Source organism: Benincasa hispida, chromosome 5, assembly GCF_027475165.1.
Source record: "Benincasa hispida cultivar pf3 chromosome 5, pf3_genome.v1.1, whole genome shotgun sequence".
NCBI lineage: Eukaryota > Viridiplantae > Streptophyta > Magnoliopsida > Cucurbitales > Cucurbitaceae > Benincasa > Benincasa hispida.
The window spans coordinates 33406368-33428289 of record NC_143482.1 but is presented as its reverse complement, the minus strand read 5'-3'; the positions used below and the strand labels follow the sequence as shown (position 1 = coordinate 33428289).

Below are 21922 nucleotides of genomic sequence, written 5' to 3'. Positions count from 1 at the left end.
TGGAGGGTTTGCTAAGTTAATCCTACTCCTACTCCTAACTAACAGACAACGCAATGAGAATATGCATGAGAGGCAGAGACACGACAACTCTTGACATGAAATAATGAATGGGAAAATAGATAAAATGTGGAGATGATTTCATTGCAACCCTTAAGAGTGATCGCTAGGGCAACCTTAGTCAACGCAAGCCATGCAATCATGCTACACACACTTGAGCCTAACTCTAGGACGTATGCGGTGCATCTGCGATATTGTCGGGAAGCCTATGCCTGCCTAAACCTCCATAACCCGCTTACTAGCTCTCACCACATGAGCGTGATAGCTGCATAAGACCTTATCCTACTTCCTGGACGCATGCAATATCCTATCCGTAGGGTGCATACGGTGTGTGGTAGCAAACAGAGCTTATCCCTAAGTTCCCCATTCTTGCCTATGCGTTCCAATCTGCTCTCTCGAGTCTTATATTTGGGTTTTAGACTACTCTCCCATGTATGCCTAAACGATGAATGAAGCGCTCATAGGACAAGGTAACCGCATGAACTTTGCTAACCTAAGATTGTTCCTATCCCTAGTGAACAATGACTTACATTGCTTAATGCGACCAACCACTTACCCTCCCAGGCAGTTGGTTGTTGCTGACTTTACTCATAGACAAGTAATGTGTTAGCCTATAGATAGGCGTCGCCGCAGCTTCACACTAAGCCAATAAGGTTTTCTCACATACTCGCACAACGCACACTTCTCGGTGGTTTACTACATGCTTCATATCCTTAATCCACATGACTAATTATGTGATACTCAAGCAATCTCACTAGTGATGCAATGAAAGTAAGGAAGCTAAGTGAAGATGATGGAGATGGAATCGAAGGAACACAAAAATGCATTGAAAACAAATTGTATTAATTCCTTAATAAAAAAATGTCATACAATAAAATATAAGAAAAGAAAGGAAAATGAAATGACCAGCTGGAAGCAAAGACTTGCTTCCAACAGATGTGCGTCAAGGCTGCCGGTGGTGCCATGAATGGGCGGTAGAGCTGACTCTCCTGAGATCTAGCTCCGGCCGAAGGCTCCGATCGTCACTCAGAATGGATGAAGGAGGTGAAGAACTCTCAAGCGTCTTCTCATGCATTTTGTCTGGATCACAAGGATCTGCCCTAGGCGAACCTCAGGTGAAAACCTTGTATAACTTGAATTTTTGCTCATAGACTTCTTTATATAGAGCCTGGATTGCCGACAACATTAATGGACTGCTTTGATTCTGACATTCGGAATGTTTAGTCCTTTCTGAATCTTTGCTGCTAACGGCGTGGTAGGTGAAATATCAACATCAACTTTTTATTTTCCCAAGGTAGATACGTTGATGCGTTCATTCCACCAACCTTGCATTGATCCCATTAGTATGCGTTATCGAATAGCCACAATCATTTAGTGACAGCATTCGCTTAATACCGTAACTCTACATGATGACCGCAATCGCTTGACGAGCGCAACTCCCATGCGATGGACGCATGTGACTGATTACCGTAACATCCATGCATTGATCGAATACGTTCGCCTTTGCGATGGAGAGTTTCTCCGCATGCGATCGTTTATGCGATGGTTTGGTTCTGTGTTTGCATCCACTTCCTGCGTTAGCTACAAAAATAGAACATTGAAAGCATAATATCGCAGAATAATGGGTTAGCCAAGATTCATCATGCTGAACGACGCATGCTCCTTTTCTCATGAATTCCTAGCATAATTGCTGCATATTCTGCTTAACAACCTTCATAATTCTAAGTAAAAGGCCTAAGATCACATGCATTTCTGCATGTCATTAGTGGGCATCTCCTCAATTGCTTCAGTGAACGGAATATTAATATGCAATTGTTTTAACATATTCATGAAGCGTTGGTACTATACCTCATCATTTTTCTTCTTTCTAAGTCTCTGTGGGAAAGGTGGGAACTGTACTCTCACGGTCCCATGTTCTTTCGGCTCTGAGGTGGTCGCAATCTCTGGCTCTATCGCTTCTTTTTCTCCTTCTTCTCGAGTCACCGCAATCTCTGGTTCCAACGCAATTGGAGCAATTTGGCTAAGCTCCTTCATCTCCCCTACCACAGTCTTGCCATTCCGCAATGTCACGACTTAACATTGCTCTTTACCCGTACCCCCGGGTTACGTGGGAGTTCCATTGAACTTGGCAGGGCCCCTTGTAGTCTATTCTTGAGTTCGCTCGCAATCTGGCTCATCTATAGTTCTAGGTTGTGGATAGACGTTGCCTGGTTTTGAAGCACAGTTTTGTTCTTCTCAATATATTGCTTCAACAAACTCTCAAAAGAGAAAGATTGTGGCGGCTGCGAATTGCTGGCTTGATTACTCGTCTGACCATTGTTTCGCGAGAAAAATCCGGGTGGCCCATCTTTTTGTGCCATTGATTGAAATCTTTGCTGCTGATTTTTCCACGCACAATTGAGGTGGTTTATCCACCCAAGGTTGTACGTGTTAGAAAACGGGTTATTCTTCACAAAATAAATTGACTGTGAGTTCTGCTGACATTCCTCCATTGCGTGTCCTTCACCGCAAGTAGCACACCTTGCGGCAGTCTAGTTGATTGCGTTCACTTGCCCACTATGTGTTATTAGGCTTTTGATTGCGATTCCCTATATCAAGTTCATCATCACAATCATCTGACTCTAAAGTGATGCGATAGCACCATTGTTTGCGTCACTATCCTTTATTCTCAATCTTTGTTCACCCTCTCTCCAGTCCTCGTGATTTTTAGAGATGCGATCAAGGATGTTCTTGGCCTCATCATACGTTTTGTTTAGCAGACCTCCAGCGACTGCCGCAATGGCAGCGGTCTGTGAAGCAGGGTTTAATCTGTGATAAAAAAAATCTCAATTTGCAAGTGATAACGAGCAGAAATGCACGTTATTACAGTACTAAGTTATTAAACAATGCAGGTTTGCGTTGATAAAATATATAAGATTGCGTCAAAAAAGCATTAAGTTCATAACATTGCGGTCGCATGCATTCATCGCATGAAAACAGTTAACTTTTGTATTTTTGTGCAGAATATGCGTTGACGCAAGGCGAAAAATGCGATCACAAGAAATCAACGATCGAGCGCAGTGTTACCGTAACGCTTTGCAGTGATTTGTATTCGCAAATATATGCTCAAGAAGGATTGCCGCATAGAGCCGGTGCAACTTAGTGGGGGTGGAAAGCATAATAAATTACGACGGGACAAAAAGCTTATGGTCAATTCCGAATTAAGTTGACAAGACGCTAACGAACTACTGTAGCAAGTACACTCAACTTTTCGATGACAAATATTCGGCACATCAGACAGAGAATTAATGTCATCCCATAAGTGCAATCATAAGAGAGAAGAATTCTTTCACCCCAAAGCTCTATAAATACCGAAGGCAACCTTCAGAGAAGGGGTTCGTTCGTCTAGTTCGGATAGTTAGAGAGTTTTCCCTTAGATAGAATAGCCCTGTTCTTAGTTTTTACTTTTATTTAAGGCGGAAGCGAGAGAAGCGAGATTTTGCCGAGAGATCATTCCGGTGAACTTGGAAGAGTCCTGGAAGCGTCGAGATCACAGAGAGGGCCAGCTCCTGCAGAAGCAGGAATATCTTTTTAACAGATTAGAGTTGATTGTGTAAAAGCCTTGGGAAGCAAGGGATTTCTACCAGGCTCTCTATCCTTATCTTCTATTGTCATTTTGTACTTAAACTTATCTATAGAAATGGAATTTACTTCTTTATATCTGTGCACTCTCTGTTTATTACGAATGAGTAGCTAAATCTTTCGAATGGGTTGAGAAGCACTTAGCTAGCATAACTGGGGATCTTCATTTTATGTGATTATCTTGTATTATGTATGCATCATTCGTCCATTAGAGATACTCAGAAGGGTAGTCTAAGGAAAGAATCTAGGCTTGGAAAATTCAGGTTAGAATCTAGGCTTGAGAGAGTCAGATTAGAATGCATAATCAAGAGATAGGAGCTTAGGAATAAGCACTGTTTGCTACTAATGCATCGCATGCATCCTAGAGATAGGATATAATTGTGTGTGGTCACCTTGTCTTTATGTGCATCTTGCATCATCGCATAGGAAAAAAGTAGAGACTTAGGAATAAGCTCTATGGACATTATTGCATTCAACACATGCGTCCTAAAACTAGGAGCACTACATTTGCATTGGAAAATGATTTGCTGTCGCATGAGTGTAGCATGATTGCATAGTTTGACGCATTCCTAGGAAATGCTAGCTAAAGACCTTCTCAACCGGTTCCTCCGCATACTCAGTGTACCTACCGCATAATTGATCTTTTCTCAAATCTGCCACATACATTTATTTTATACCGCAAATAACAACCCAAACAACTTTTTGATTTATTGGTTATCGTAAAGTCTTCTTGAAAATTATCACCAAATACCGTTTTCCCTAGTCCCTGAGTTCGACCTTGGACTTACCAGGAAACTCAATGGAATTTATACTTGGATTATGCTGAGAAAACTTGTTACTCAACGCATTCCCATCATCGCAACTCATTCCATTATTTCACCGAATAAAATAACGCATCAAGTTTTTGCCGCCGTTGTCGGGGTCTTCGGCAATTCAGTGTGCTAATGGTAATTTTTCTGATTTCTTTACAGCTCTCAATCCCTGAAAAATTACAACCAAGAGATTGGGAGGACGTTCCGACGAAGATTAAGAGACAACCGTCAACAACAACATCCAGATAAAGATGATATGGCGAAGCAACCTGAAAACGGAGCACCAAACGAAAACAATGTCATGGCGAATCTAATCCTACTGGAAAACGATCACAATAGGCCCATTCGAGACTATGCATCGCCAAATCTTTACAATTTCTCTCCAGGAATCATGAGGCCTGCCCTTGATGGATCCTAATTCGAAATGAAACCGGTAATGCTGCAGATGATCCATACTGCAGGACAGTTCGGAGGAAGGCGTGGCGAGGACCCGCACGCTCACTTCCGAAGCTTCATAGAAATTTGCAACACCTTTGTGTTCTCGAACATCTCTACCAAAGAAGTTCGACTAACTTTGTTTCCATTTTCTCTGTGTGATCAGGCACGAAAATGGGCGTATTCTCTCGAGCCGGGAGAGATCACTTCCTGGGAACAGGTCATAGAGAAATTTATGAAGATTTCCCACCCACTGAGAATGCTAGGAGAAGAAAATTAATAACCAATTTTGAACAAGACATGGACGAATCACTTAGTGATGCCTGGGCAAGGTTTAAGAGGCTGGTAAGGGACTGTCCACACAACGGATTACTAGACTACTTGCAAATGGAGATTTTTTTACGAAAGACTGAACCCTGCTTCGCAGACTGCTACCAATGTGGCAGCAGCTGGAGGTCTGCTGAAAAAAACTTATGAGGATGCCAAAAATATCCTTGATCACATTTCAAAAAATCACAAGGACTAGAGAGAAAGCGATCAAAGATTAAGAATTAAAGATAGAGATGTGAACGACAGGGCCATCGCATCCCTGCAAAACCAAATGACTACGATGATGAGTTTGATACAAGGCATCGAAATTAATAACACAGGAGCGAAAAAAGGGCAGGTCAACGCAATTGCTTAGACGACCACAAGTTGTGTCATCTGTGAAGATGCTCATCCGATGGAAGAATGCCCAGGAAATCCGCAGTTAGTATGCTTCATAAAGAACAATCCCTATTCCGATACATACAACCCTGGGTGGAGAAACCAGCCAAATTTCACGTGGAAAAATCAACAATAAAGCTTTCAACCAGTGCTGTAGAAAGAAGGGCCACTCGAATTTTTCTCACAAACCAACGATCCAACGCATAGCCAAGCCAGCAGCTCGCAAACAGCGCAATCCTCGTACTTAGAAAGCTTGTTGAAGTAATACATTGAGAAGAACGAATCAGTGCTTCAAAATCAAGCATCATCCATCCGAAATATCGAAATTAGTTGGGAAAAATTGCGGGCGAGCTCAAAAATAGACCGCAAGAAGCTTTGTTGAGCTCAACTGAGCTTCCTCGCAACGCTAGGGGTATAAGGAAGGAACAATGCTTAGCAGTCTCCTTGCTCAATGAAGAAATGACTGCGGAAGTAGGAAAGGAACCCATCACGACCAACTTGAATGCGGTAACAACTGAGGGCCCGTTGACTTATAATTCGGAAAAGCCCGAGAAGATGAACCCTGAAGTTACGTCCACCCTTGAGCCTTTAGAACACGAAATAGAAGAAGTTCAGCTACCACCATTCCTGCAAAGATTGAAAAAGAAACAGAATGATGAAGAAAAGATCATGAGAGTGGCAGTAATGCAAAATGCCATGATCCCACCAAAAATGTGCGACCCAGGAATCTTCACGATACCATGTCAATTGGAGGGTCTACAACGGCCAAGCACTATGCAATCTTGGGGCGACTATAAACGTAATGCCACTATCAATCTTCAAACGATTGAATATGGGCAGACTCATGGCCACAAGGGAGACTCTCCTACTTGCGAACAGATCCCGAATACATCCTAAAGAAGAGTTGAAAGATGCCGCAATCTCAATTGATAAATTCATCTTGTCAGTAGACTTCATCATTTTGGATTATAGAGCGGACGAAGATGTGCCCATCATATTGGGACGACCATTCCTCTTGACCAGTCGCGCTCAAATTGATTGCACAAGGGGGAAATCATAATGAACATTAATAGGGAAAAGCTCCGGATTAAGGCAGTCAAGATTCCGGAAGATCGAGAAAAGAAGAAAAAGCCACCGTGGACGTAAAAAAGTCTAGCTTGAAGCATAAAATAAGCAGTCCCTGGGTTACTATGCAACTCAACCTCATCAGGGACGCAATCCTTTTGAATATCCTTTCTCTACATCAATACTTAATGAACTTTCATCACTTTGTTGTTATCTGTTATTGCATATTTATTGCTTAAAAAAAATGCGATCGTGTTGAACGATTGAAGTGAAAGATTTTGTTAACTCTATTTTTTAATATTATTTGACCCTCTCAATTTTTTCTTACAACGATCGAGGTGAACGATTGCGGAGGCACTACACGAAGACGCAACTACTTTATTCTGTCACCGTAATCTAAAAACGGTAGATCGCCATAAAGCAGGATGCGTCAACAAACAATGCGGGCGATAGCGAAAATTTGGGGGTTGTATTTTTCCTTCACTTTATTCCAAATTCTACACTATCACATTGCAATTTAATTTTGAAATTTTATCACCGCATCCTCTTTGGTTACCGCAATCATTTAACATTGATAAATTTAGTAAGTCACCGCATGCTTTCTCTTTGCCAATTATGATTTCAATGATGAAACACATGCTTCTATTTTTTTCATGTACACTAGTGTCAACTTAATTTTAGAACAGTCACTTCATGAAATATTTCTAGAAGTTAGTGGTCTGCTAGCTTTCTTTCAAACTGACCCTTTACCAAACTTCTTAAGAACATCACATGACTTCTCTCAATCTTTTGGCAATGAGGACATTGCCGCATTTTAAATTTAAGGGTGAGGTATTTATTTTTGACCTTGCGATTTTTAGCTCTTAAAAAAAATCATCATAACATTGCGATCGGATCCTACTCATAGTTGGATGTCCACATGACACACATGAGGGCAAGCCAAAACGAAGGTAAGAATCGTGATCAATGCATAAATAAATGGCCGCAACTCCGCTGCCGAGTGGGTATGAGTTTAATTTGAGAAAGAGTGCCTTGATCATAGTTGGATGTTTGCAAGACACATATGGGGGCAAGCCAAAACGAAGGCGAGGCACTTGGATCAGCGTAAGGACAGAGAAAAATAATAATGTCAAAAATATGCAAGGATAAACAAATCATTTAACACCCCAGTGAAAAAAAGTTTTTTTTGAAATAAATCATGTGATGTCCTGCAATCTAGTAAAGTCTTTTTGAAGGTTAAACTTGCGGTCCCTAGATTTTAGAAATATTTTAAGAAGAGACTTGATTGAGAATTAAGGAAATTTTGATGTATAGGATGTGACTAAAGTATCCTTGAGAAATCTAGGAAAATAGATTGCGGTCAACTTTCTAAAGGAAATCTTTAGCTTAGGCTTGAGGAAAAGCATTGTTTAAATTTGGGGGTGTGATAACGGGCAGAAATGCACGTTATTACAATACTAAGTTATTAAACAATGCAGGTTTGCATTGATAAAATATATATGATTGCGTCCAAAAAGCATTAAGTTCATAACATCGTGGTCGCATGCGTTCATCGCATTAAGTTGACTTTTGTATTTTTGTGCAGAATATGCATTGATACAAGACAGAAAATGCAATCACAAGAAATCAACGGTCGAGCGCAGAGTTACTGCAAGGCTTTGCGGTGATTTGTGCTCGCAAATATCTGCTCAAGAAGGATTGCCGCATAGAGTCGGCGCAACTTGGTAGGCACATATGGGTGAAAAGCATAATAAATCACAATGGGACAGAAAGCTGATGACGATCAATTCCGAATTAAGTTGACAAGCCGCTAACGAACTACTGTAGCAAAAACACTCAACTTTTCGGTGACAAATATTCGGCGCATCAGACAGAGAATTAATGCCATCCTATAAGTGCAATCATAAGAGAGAAGAAGCCTTTCACCCCGAAGCTCTAGAAATACCGAAGGCAACCTTCAAAAAAAGGGTTCGTTCTTCTAGTTCGGATAGTTAGAGAATTTTCCCTTAGATAGAATAGCCTTGTTCTTAGTTTTTTCTTTTATTTAAGGTGAAAGCGAGAGAAGCGAGATTGTGCCGAGAGATCGTTCCGGTGAACTTGGAAGAGTCCCGGAAGCGTCGAGATCACAGAGAGGGCCAGCTTCTACAGAAGCAGGAATATCTTTTTAACAGATTAGAGTTGACAGTGTAAAAGCCTTGGGAAGCAAGGGATTTCTACCAGGCTCTCTATCCTTATCTTCCATTGTCATTTTGTACTTAAACTTATCTATAGAAATGGAATTTACTTCTTTATATCAGTTCACTCTTTGTTTATTACGCATGAGTAGCTAAGTCTGTCGAATGGGTTGAGAAGCACATAGCTAGTATAACTGGGGATCTTCATTCTATGCAATTATCTTGTATTATGTATGCATCATTCGTCCATTAGTGATACTCGGGAGGGTAGTCTAAGGATAGAATCGAGGTTTGGAAAAGTCAGGTTAGAATCTAGGCTTGGGAGAGTCAGATTAGAACGCATAATCAAGAGATAGAACCTTAGGAATAAGCACTGTTTGCTACCAACGCATCGCATGCATCCTAGAGATAGGATATGATTGTGTGTGGTCACCTTGTATTTGCGTGCATCTTGCATCATCGCATAGGAAAAAAGTAGAGACTTAGGAATAAGATCTATGGACATTATTGCATTCAACACATGTGTTCTAAAACTAGAAGCACCGCATTTGCATTGGAAAATGATTTGCAGTTGCATAAGTGATGCATGATCGCATAGTTTGACGCATTCCCGGGAAATGCTACTTAAAGACCTTCTCAACCCGTTCCTCCACATACTCAGTGTATCTACCGCATAATCAATCTTTTCTCAAATCTGCCGCATACATTTATTTTATACCCAAACAACAACCCAAACAACTATTTGATTTATTGGTTATCGCAAAGTCTTCTTGAAAATTATCACTGCATACCGTTTTCCCTAGTCCCTGAGTTCGACCCTGGACTTACCAGGAAACTCAGTGGAATTTAAACTTTGGTTCTCTCTCAAGCTGACCAGAGCGATCTTTCGGCATCTCTTCCCTTCTCTCGCTCTGCCTTCTAAGTAAAGGAAAAACTATGAACAAGGTTACTTCTATCTAAGGGAAAATTATATAACTGTCAAACTCATTTACTGAAGGTGCCCTCTGGTATTTATAGAGCTTCGGGGTGAAAGGCTTTTCTCTCTTATGATTGCACTAATGGGATGAAATTAATTCTCTGTTTAATGCACCGAATATTTGTCACTGGAAAGTTGATGTACTTGCTACAATAGTTCATTAATGGCTTGTTAACTTAATTTAGAATCGACTGTCATCAACTTTCTGTCCCATCGTGATTGATTGCGCTTTTCACCTAGATGTGCCTACCAAGTTGCGCCGGCTTTATGCGGCAACCTTCTTGAGCAGATATTTACGAGCACAAATGATCGCATAGCTTTGCGGTACAAGTGACCGCATAGCCTTGCACTAACGCAATCTTTTGATGCGCCTGACCGTTGATTTCTTTGGATCGCATTTTTCGCCTTTTGTCAACGCATATTCTGCAAAAAAATACATAACTTTTTTAATGCGATGGACGCATGCGACCAACATATTGTGAATTTAATGCTTTTTGGATGCAATCTTGTATATTTTTATCAACGCAAACCTGCATTGTTTTATAACTTGCACTAAATAATGTGCATTTCTGCCTGTTATCAATACTCAATGGGAGGAGGAGGCATATCAGATATGTTTATGATTCCACTCACATTTCTCCATGTATGTTTATACCATGAGATTCATGCTTGGCCTCGAGATGCCCAGGATGCATCCCCCTTCAGATGGTGTTTACATGAGTCAATATCAAGGTGGACGGAGAGAGTATTTATAGTAAGTGGGTGAAGGGTGTGTGTCAACACGTCCTATGGTCTCTGTCATTGGTTCACACCATGAGATCATTCTGTATGCCTTCGCGTCGCTTTCGAAGTGGCCCCCTTCGAATGGGTTTTGTGCAGTTCGTCAATATCAAGGTGAACTCCAGAAATGGATAGGGTCACTTTAGGTTTTGCCGCAATCGGATGTTTTCCCTTCGGATTGGCCTTTTGGGACGAACCTCTCAGGCTTAAAATGGCGGGTCACACTTACGAGAGATTGTTAAGTAAGTTAATGATCTCTTGGCCAAATCAATGATGGCTAGTTGTTATATGAGCAAGAGTTGTTCTGGTATTAATGACTGGTTGAGATCTTCTCAATTCAAATGAGGGATAACTGACCTCCCTTCGGCGGCTTTTGTCCTAAACCTTTGAAGTGTCATTGCGAAACTAGATGTCACACGGGGTTCATGTTAGCTTTGCTAAAACCTTATTGGATGTTGTTTTGTTTTACAACGTGTATTTGCTTAAAACCTAACGTAGGTTAATTTATTTTTCTTTTCAACAACTCGTTAATATTTTCATTTAAAGCTTTTAAAAATGACCGATTTATTACAGTGGAAAGAAACATGTAAAACAAATTTCGTGGCAAACGACCTCCATCCCACTACTCTCCAAAAGAGGAGACAAGACAGTAAATGTGATTTATTGGTCTTGGAGACGTGTCTGGTAGAGAATAAGGATTCTGCCTGGATCCTTGATTCAGGTGCTACCAATCATGTCAGCTTCTCTTACCAAAGATTCAGTTCCTGGCAAACATTGCCACAGGAAGAGATGACTCTTCAAGTCAGTACTGGTGAGGTTGTTTTAGTTGTTGCTATAGGCAAGTTGCAGTTATTTGTTGACAAGAAATGTTATCTTTTACTGGATAATGTTTTTGTAGTTCCTCATATTAAGAGGAACTTAATCTCGGTTTCTTGTTTCATTGAACAAGGCTATACCGTCTTCTTTTCTGAGAATAAAGTGTTTATTTTCAAGAATGGAATGGAGATTGGTTATGATTCAATGGAAAATAACTTCTATGTACTAAGGCCGTTAGTCATAAAAGCCTTGTTTAACACTGAAATTTTCAGTACGACAACAATCGCTAAAAGACCAAATATTTCTCCAAAAGAAAATGCCTATCTTTGGCATCTAAGGTTAGGTCATATTAACCTCAATAGGATTGAGAAGTTGGTGAAAAGTGGACTTCTAAAGAGTTTAGAAGAAAACTCCTTGCCGGTATGTGAATCATGCCTCGAAGGCAAAATGACCAAATGCCCTTTTACTGTAAAAGGTTACAGAGCCAAGAAAGCATTGGAGCTTGTACATTCAGACCTCTGTGGTCCGATGAATGTTAGAGCTCGAGGTGGGTATGAATATTTCATCTCTTTCATAGATGATTATTCAAGGTTTGGGTATTTCTTCCTAATGCAACTTAAGTCTGAAACCCTCGACAAGTTCAAGGAGTATAAGGCTGAAGATGAAAACTTATTAGGTAAGAAGATAAAATACCTACGATTTGATCGTGGTGGAGAGTATATGGAGCTCCAATTCCATAACTATGTGATAGAACATGGGATTGTGTCCTAACTCTTGGCCCTGGGTACACCTCAGCAGAATGATGTATCTGAAAGGAGAAACAGGACCTTGTTAGACATGGTTCAGTCTATGATGAGTTATGCTCCTCTTCCAGACTCGTTTTAGGGTTATGCAGTGCAGACTGCATGTTATATCCTGAACAACATTCCCTCGAAAAATGTTTCTGAAACACCTTGTGAGTTATGGAGATGCCGTAAAGGTAGTTTATGCCACTTTAGGATTTGGGGCTATCTGACACATGTGCTAGCACTTAACCCAAAGAAGTTGGAACCACGTTCGAAGGTTTGCCTCTTTGTGGGCTACTCCAAGGAAACGAGAGGAGGATACTTCTGTGATCCGAGTGAGAACAAAGTGTTTGTTTCCACTAATGCCATCTTCTTGGAAGAAGATCACATGGGGGATCATAAGCCACGAAGTAAGCTCGTTGTACATGAGATTTCAAGTGAGATTGGGACTGCTGAGGGTTCAACAAGAGTTGTTGAAAAGGTCGATAGATCAATAAGAGTTGTTGAGGTCGGGACGTCTAGTCAACCAGCTCAAGAGTTGAGACTTCCTCGACATAGTGGGAGGGTTATGAACCCACCAGATCGCTACATGGGTTTGACTGAAGCCCATAATGTCATTACGAATGATAGGGTCGAGGATCCGTTTTCTTTTAAGAAAGTAATAGAGGATGTTGGCACAGATGAATGGGTCAAGACGTTCCTCAAGTATCTTCGAAGAAAGAGGGACTACATACTTGATTATAGAGCTAAGGATCTGATCCTTATGGAACACAACGTTGTTGATCCCTTTACAAAGGCCCTCTCGGCTAAAGTGTTCGAGAGTCACCTAGATAGTCCGGGTCTACGGGACATGTGGCATCTTTTCTATGGCAAGTGGGAGATGATACTGAGGTATGCCCTAGTTTATTATATATTGTACATTTTTTATATTGTATTGTACATTAGTCTCCAGAATCATTAGAACAAATGGGAGATTGTTGAGATTGGTGTCCTAATTCTCTTGAAGTCTCGTTGTTTTGTAAAGATATACATTGTTCAATGAATAAAATAAGTGTTATTTAATTCTGGTATTTACTCATATCCAATAAACAAAGCTCCTTGGTTATCTTATGTGAACTTAAGCATGTATATATGATATACAAGTGGATCATGCCTTAAGTGATAACCTAAATCGGTCTGTAGTATAAGGATTAAGGTGGGATACCTGATCCTGGTGTCACTACGGATACGGCCCGCTTTGTAGAGGTTTGCAAGTGTTGTAAACTACTACAGATGGTAGATCCTGACCATTCATGTGGAGACGTGGAGCGGAGGTGTCCTATACAAAGAGTTTGTATAAGACCTGGACCACGAGATGACTAGACTGTCTATAACGTCGTTGATACTAGAGACTTGCATCTCACCTAAACGACCATAGGTGACACGACCTCAATCTTGAGTGTTTTGGGAGCTCCTACCTTTGAGGGCGGTCCTTTGATTAGTATGGGTAAGAGTGGCCAGATTGCCAACTCAACATGCCTACCTTTTTGGGGACTTGTCTGATCTGGGAGCTAGGAACTTAATCCACAATATGAAATTCACTCCTTTCCCGAAGCAGGGATAAGTAGAGAGATTACTCCCTTAAGGGCTGATTCTGGGGCTTGAACATAGTGGCCACAGCTTCTCTTTGGAAGAGAAGACTCAGTCATAGTAGGACTATGATTTATGTTCATTAGAGGGATCAGTGGTACTTAAGGAGACAGATGTAACTACAGGGGCATAACAGTTATTGGCCCAGCTGTAATTACGAGTGATCTGTGAAGGGTTGTCGCACTGTTGATTAGTTAAGATGGACACATAATATATCTATAGTAAGGAGAGTTCAGCTGTTGGTCTTTAGTGGAGTGCCTGGCAGTTAACAGATGGTGGATCCCATGACTAAAGAGTTTAGTCAGTTATTTGTGTACCGTTGGAGCTTGGGAGCTACAGGTTCATGAGGTTCCCTTGGTAGCTTGGATTCTGTTAAGGATTAGTTCTTGGTGTTGATTTGAAATGTTCAAATTGACAAGAGGTATTTTGATTATATATGATATAATTGGTATGATGTATAAGATACATCTAGTGGAGGATTGATGTAAATGAGATTTACATTAAGTACCATGGAATAGAAAAAAAAAACTATGGTTTATATGTTTCATGAGATGAAATATTAAAACTATAGGTTATAAATATAGTATGATAAGTTGGTTATCATTTATGTTTATAATAATATTAATTATTGGATAATTAATTCTTTTTCTTTTAAATAACCAAAGTAGTGGGTGGTTATTGGATCATGGTAATTGTGAGTTTAAAAGGAAAGTGGTTTCCTATTTTGAAAAGAAGTTTTTGAAAAACATTTGAAAAGGATTTTGAGTTTTCTCTCCATGAAAAGAAACTCACGTAAGTCGTCAAGTAAATACAGATTTACTAAATGATGGTTGGGCGAGCTAAACAATCGTGCAGTGTTTACTAAACGATCGCATAGCTTTGCTAGACGATCGTGGCCCAAGGTAAATGATTGTGTAGTGTCTGTAGTCGAAAAATCGAGCTAAACGATAGAGCTAAACGATCGCATAGCTTTTGCTAGACAATCCATAGCTTTATCTAAACGATTGGGCATCGACCTATATGATAGGTCTCAGCCATCTCCCACTTGCCCAGTCGTGTACACGATCATTGTTTCCTCCATTCGTCTGCCTCATACCAAGTTCAAACAGAGCCCACCCTCTGGATTCTCATACTGAGAATACCAAGGTCACCTTGTTAGTGGTGTCAAACTCAACTCGACATTGTCGAGGTTTTCTGGAGGACGTTCGTGGTGCTGTGGAGGTCGTTCGTGTTGTGGAGGAGTTCGTGACTGAGGAGATCATTAAGGGAGAGCGCGAAGTGTTCGTGTTGTGTTCACTGCGGTGTTGCAGTCATGTAGATCGAGCGCTTGTGGTTGCTGTTGTTCGATCAGAGTCACGCAACGGAGCGTGGAGACACATCCTCATTTGTTCGTACAGTTTTTACCTCTGTACATTTGTTATTCATGCTGTAATTTCTGTATTATTTACATAACCATTTGTTTTTAAGTCGACTGTAAATATATGTTCATTCATGATTGTAATTTGAAATAGTCTTGTTCCGCTGCTCATGGAAATCTCGCTTCCGATTTCCTTCAATAACTTCTCTTATGATGAATCAGACATGGCAATTGACTGAGTTACCAAGAGATAAGAAAGTTTTGCATAATAAATGGGTTTACAAATCAAGTAAGAACCCGATGGCGATAAAAGATACAAAACAAGGCTTGTAGTCAAAGGCTTTCAATAGAAAGAAAGTACTGACTTTAATGAGATATTTTCTCTTGTAGTTAAACTAACTACTATTAGAACTATATTATCAATATTGGCAGAAGAAAATCTGTTCTTGGAACAGATGAATTTAAAGACAACACTTCTTCATGGTGAATTGGACAAAGAAATTAATTTAAAGACAACATTTCTTCATGGTGAATTGGAGGAAGAAATTTACATGGTACCGCCACACAGATTGATAGTATAGGGGTAGAAAAAAATGTCTGCAAACTTCATAGAAGCCTATATTGTCTCAAACAAGCTCCCAGATAGTGGTATAAGAAGTTTGATAGCTTTATGAGGAACAATGGATTTTAGAGATGTCAGACAGATCATTGTTGCTATATAAGATCTCGGGGTAACTCTTACATTATTTTATTGCTATATGTTGATGACATGTTGATAGCAGGTGCAAACAAACATGAAATTTTGATGATAAAAGTTGAATTATCTAAAGAATTTGATATGAAAGATTTTAGAGCTACCAAACAAATCTTGGGGATGAAGATTTAGAGAAAGGATGGTACATTAACAATGTCACAAGAAGAATATGTGAAAAAATTGTTGAATCAATTTCACATGAAAAATGCAAAACCTGTGAGTGCTCCTTTAGCTTGTCATTTTAAATTATCTAAACGAGCACTCACCCATTACTGAGCAGGAAAGAAATCACATGGCTATAGTGCCATATTCTTTAGTTATAGGTAGTTTAATTTATGTCATGGTTTACAAAAAACCAGACATTGCACATGTAGTGGGAGTTGTTAGTAGATACATGAGTAATCCAGGGAAGCAACACTGGGAGGCTGTAAAGTGGATTTTTAGATATCTGACAGGGACAACTTATTATGCTCTGCACTTTAAGAAGTTAGACTTTAAATTGCAGGGTTGTTGATGCAAGTATGACAAATAACACAGATGATAGAAAAAGTACTATCGGGTATATTTTTACTTTGGGTAATACTACTATTAGTTGAGTTTCTAGGCTACAAAAGATAGTAGCTTTATCTATTACAGAAGCTGAGTATGTTGCAATCATTGAGGCAAGTAAGGAAATGACATGGCTTCAATCATTTTTAGAAGAGCATGGCTTGAAAATAGGAAAGGGGACCTTGTATTGTGACAATTAGTGTGCTCTACATTTAGCAAAGAATCCGGTGTTTCATTCGAGAGCGAAATACATACAGTTGAAGTACTATTTTATTCGATTAGTTTCGGAAGACGGAGCGCTGGTGCTTGAAAAGAATTCAAGAAGCCAAAATCCAACAGATATATTTACTAAAGTTGTTCTTGTTGATAAATTGAAGTTGTGCGCAAATTTAGTTGGACTTCTCCATGAGTAGAGAGAGGAGTCGCTACCATTGTAAGGGAGACATGCTGCTTATTTGGTCTCCAAGTGTGAGATTGTTAAGAAAATTTTGAAGCCCAAGCCATAGACCCATTTGATTTTTACTTAATCAAGAAGTAAACTTCTTATTGGTTAATGGGGAGGTGTTTTATTATTAAAGAAGGAAAATGGGCAGTGGAGATCTTCTTTAAATAGGCATAATTAGAATAAGAAAAAACAGGGAGTGCCGTGAGCTTCTTTTGCGGTGGGTCTGGTATTCAAGCTGTTGAAGAAAAATTGCTGTGGAGTGATTTTTCTTTGATAGTTCATTGTGAGCTTTTTTTCTTTCATTAAAGAGTTTGTTAGACTGATTGGTGAGCAATTTTTCTTGCGAAATTTTTTTTTGAGAAATCATTCTTGAGTATTGTAAACTCTTGTATTATTCTTTCAAACTATTTTAGTGGAATTTATATCGATAGCTGAACTGGACGTAGTCCATACTGGGTGAACCAGTATAAACCGGGTATATCTCTTTCTCTTAAACTTGATTTCTTATCGCTATTGTTACTTGAAAGCTTACGTTGGTTTATCTATTCTTTTAAACTATCAAGTTACAAATTGTTTATTCCGCATAATTTGGAATTCGAATTTGATATGAGATTGTTGGATAATTTATATTGCTGAATTTGGTTGATTAATTTAGATTGATATGTTATTATCCTCCATCAGGTACTAACAAATTTCCATTGCAATGCCGCAGTCCGTGCAAAACGACAATGTCTGTTGGTCGGTGAAGAGAGGCCACAAGATCATCGCCACTCCAACACGTATACTCTCCATAGTCGAATTCCATCCATTATGTGTTAGAAAACCTCCTATAGAAGGATGGTTCAACACTTGTTCTTGACAACAACAACCTGCTATCAAGTTTCTATCTCTGGTTTGTGTTACAAATTCATGTGGCAAAATGGCTGAATCTCCCACAACTATATCAGGCCTTGTAATCCAGAAGAATGGCTTCCCACTGTATGTTAGGCCCCAAGAAAACTCAATCAGTTGCTCTGCTGTCATCACTGTGTTGCTACCAAAATTTATATGAACCGCCGAGTGGGGTTCCTTTGAGTTAAGCCACTCAATGCATTCTGATTCCTCTGCCCAAAGATTTGAGCCTATTGCTCTAAGATTTTCATCCTCTATTTGGTTGGCAAGCAAGTGAAGTGGACCAATGTTGTAAAGAGGAGGAAGGATGGAATAAAGAGACTCCAAAACATCTCATTCAAGTGGATCGTAGGTGTTTAGTATATTTGCAATAGCTTCCTGAGATAATGTTCATTTCTTGACTGATAAGTTTTAGCATGATATCATTTGAATCTGTTGTTCTAACAAAACTAGGAAGATATTTCAATCGTTTGCTTTCCAAACACGAAGTTCAATTGATTGTATTTTCCAAGTACCCATTTGTTAGGTAGCTTGAATCTGTAAACATTCAACAAAAGACCAAAATGGATCTCGTTATGTTCCATATCATAAATATTCAACAAAAGACCAAAAAGGATCTTGTTATGTTCCATATCATATTACTTAGAGTATGTTTGGATTACATTTTCAAACATTTGATTTAAATAATAAGCCATTTTGGAAGAAATTGGGGTGTTTGACAACCACTCAAAATAGTTTTCCAAATATATTTTAATCAGTTTTTATCAAAAGTGTTTAAATAAAAATAAGTATTTTAAAAACACTTTTTCTTAAGTAAATCCAAATGGAACCTTACACTTTTAACTTCTAAGGTTTTGAGTTTATTTCCATTTCATCATTATGTTTCAAAGCATTAGATTCTTACTCTTGAGGGTTCAAGTTTAATTTCTTTTTGGTTCCTCAATTTTAAAACTCCGACATTTTTACTTCTGAATATTCATTAATACTCACTTTTTATCCTTGGTGTTAGCTTAATCAATTGTTGTCGTCTACTTTGTTGTCTTATACAACACAGTGATGGAGCTACCTCTAAAAGTTGCTTAATCAAGATCAGCAGTCGGTCTAAGCAACCACATGATCTGAGGTGTAGAAAGCTCATGTAATGTGCTTATCAAGAGGAGCATTAAGCTCAAATGTCCTTGGCCAATATGGATAGATTGGCTAAAAGCAAATGACCATAAACATCCATCTGGTTTTGAGCAGAAACTTTGTTTCCTGTCATAGCATGGCCCTAGCCCTCCCTCCAGCCAGAACGAAAATACTCACATCTACGTCAAGAAACATATGGCCTGAAATAGCATATTTACAATTTAAGCTATGGTTTAAATTGATATAATCATAAAATTTATATGTTGCTTCAACCATTCAACCCAGTGGAACGAAAGAAAACAGAGACTTGTATAATCTATACCATTACATTATACAATGGAATGGAAACTTGAACCCAAGTACATGTGACCAACTAAATATTTCATAAAGCTACTTGTCCAAAAAAGGATAATCCGTGTAACCAACCACTGGATCTGATACGTAAAAAGTATCTCTATTGTATTGGTTGAGTGGAGCATCTATCTCGAATCTCCTTGGCAAGTCTGGATTTGCCAAAAACCAACGTCCATAAGCAATAAGATCTGCTCTATTCTCAGCAATGGCTCTGTTTCCATCTCCCTTATCATACCCCCCAGCAGCTATGAATGTTCCCTTGAATGCCTTTCTCATTGGTAATAGGCTATGAGGACACTCAACTTTCTCCAGAACAGTTTTCATCCGTGGCTCCACCATGTGGCAGTACAAAATTCCATATTTGTTCAAACTCTCCGCCATGTACATTCCCAAAGCTTTCGGATTTGAATCTCCTGCCTCCATGAAATCTGCAAACGGCGATAGTCTTATCCCGACTCTGTCTCCACCAATCTCGTTTACAACAGCTTCAACTACTTCTAAAGCAAATCTACAACGGTTTTTGAGAGACCCTCCATATTGGTCTGTTCGATCGTTCACTTGATCTTTCAAGAACTGATCAATAAGGTAACCATGAGCTCCATGGATTTCAACTCCATCAAAACCTATATATTCATTCATTCATTCATTCAATTGCCTTATCAGTGTTTTTGCATAAATAAACCATAGTTAGTAAAAAAAAAAAAAAAAACAAAAACAAGCTATTGAATTGAAACAGTAGCATCATCTCTTTTGTGGTTCTTGATGAATTTTTAGTCTTAATCAGTAATCACAAAAAGAAGCTTAAAATCCAATCACAGCAGTTAGTTTTATGAAACAGGACCTACCAGCTTCAATGGCATTCCTAGCTGCAAGCCTAAAATGGTTGACAATTTGAGGGATTTCATCCGTTCTTAGACGTCTTGGAGGGGTAAATTGTGCAACATCAATTCCATTAGCCCGAACTTGCGGTAACAATAGCTTATCTGATGATGAGATTGGAGCTTGTCCATTTGGTTGAAAATCTATATATACATAGCCCGAATGCAGACTTATATCTTAAAATGAACAAGAGATCGATATTTTAGCCAAGTTGAAGTAAGAACGCTAAAAGAAAAGGCACCTGAATTTGAAACCCTGCCTACATGCCATATCTGACAAAAGAATATTCCACCTTTGCTATGAACAGCATCCACAATTGGTTTCCATGCCTCCACTTGTTCCTTTGTCCATATCCCAGGTGTATCATGATAGCTTGAAGGTTAATTAGAAGACAGAAACAGACAAGTTCAGAAAGGAAGTCGTTATGAAATCAACAAATCAAAGAAAGTGCATAAAGTATACCGTAGGAAAATCAATACAAAGATTTACATGGTTCACAAATATAAATAACATAAATAGGAATATACCGAAATCATAAATAACATAAATAGGAATAGAAAATAAGTTTCGGGGGCATTATTTTCAAGCCCCCACAAGGGTGCATCGGCTCTGGGCTCCAACTCCTTGATCGGTCATTCCAAGCATCGGATAACAAATCAAAGTATTTTAATAGGAGTAAACAGAAAACAACGATGCTAGAAGTTAATGAAAGGGTATTAATTAGGTACCCTTGGGCAGTGTCAGAAACTCCAGTGGCCTCGGCTATTAAGAAACCCCCATTGGTTGTTCTCTGGGAGTAATATAAGATAGCATGTTGTTGAGGAACATTGTTGTAGGATCTTTGCCTTGTTAATGGAGCTAATACAATTCTGTGAGAAAGATTGAAGTTGCCCATCTTGTAAGAAGTGAAGAGATCAGGAATGCTGGGAATTTGATTAGCCATTTCTATTGCTTTTTAACTTTTTTCTCGGCCTGCTGCTCTTCCTTTGGGTATTTATAAATTTCTGCTCTACGACGGCCACAGAGAGCAGGTGAGCGAACGAGAAGAAGCAACGTTGAATTATTGAAAAAAGGTAGGTGTGATTAACCAATGGCGTGTGGGAATGCGTGGATATGGTGAAATTGTTTGATATTCTTATTTTATCCATATATTTTTTTCCTTTATTTATTTGTTTTTATTTCGAACATCATATATCTTTAATGTCTAATCTGAAAAATTTTATTTTTTTATTTTTAAAATATTTAATATTTTTTTAGATATAAACAGTGAAAATGGATCCACAAAAATAAATAATGTATCTATCAAGTCTCTTTTAATAATAAAGCATTGGGCGGCTTTCACGTTTGGTAAAAAAAGAAAATGGAAATTGACAGCGTGTCACACATTTATTTATTTATTGCAACAATAGCAAAAATGAAAAAGGCCCCATGCCCAAGTCATCAAAGTTGAAAAATGTGACATTCAACTCAAATGAATTTGGAACCCTGTTAAGGTAATACCGCCATTCTACTACTCTATGATATTCTTTCAAACATTTGCTTTTAATTTCTTGTTCTCTAATTCAAATTGTGATGTGAGGATCATTTACTTATGTTTTTAAATGTGAATAAAGATTTGGCCATATGATTGTAATAGAAAAGTACTGAAATTAGTAAATATATGTTGTGATTCCTATCTGATTGCTATATGTTGCTATCTAATTATTA

The 21922-nt window shown here is 38.9% G+C and overlaps 1 protein-coding gene and 1 pseudogene across 1 annotated transcript; both read right to left on the bottom strand.

Annotated features, from left to right (window-relative positions):
* Positions 1-17647: 17647 nt before the first annotated feature.
* Positions 17648-18401, bottom strand: LOC120077293 (7-deoxyloganetin glucosyltransferase pseudogene; annotated as a pseudogene).
* Positions 18402-19195: 794 nt separating this feature from the next.
* LOC120078071 (putative 12-oxophytodienoate reductase 11) lies at positions 19196-21333 on the bottom strand. The gene is made up of 4 exons (XM_039032270.2): positions 20944-21333; positions 20457-20587; positions 20182-20358; positions 19196-19959 (listed from the first exon to the last, which is right to left on the bottom strand). Exons 1-4 carry the CDS (start codon positions 21156-21158, stop codon positions 19373-19375), a joined length of 1110 nt encoding a protein of 369 aa, XP_038888198.2. The 5' UTR covers positions 21159-21333; the 3' UTR covers positions 19196-19372.
* Positions 21334-21922: the final 589 nt, after the last annotated feature.

Excerpts from the sequence above, each read along its gene's own strand:
- LOC120078071 (XM_039032270.2), bottom strand. The coding sequence starts at position 21,158 with ATGGCTAATCAAATTCCCAGCATTCCTGATCTCTTCACTTCTTACAAG. Across the intron at positions 20,359-20,456 it reads AGGCAGGGTTTCAAATTCAG|ATTTTCAACCAAATGGACAA; the intron begins GTGCCTTTTCTT and ends ATGTATATATAG. Across the intron at positions 19,960-20,181 it reads TAGGAATGCCATTGAAGCTG|GTTTTGATGGAGTTGAAATC; the intron begins GTAGGTCCTGTT and ends ATGAATATATAG.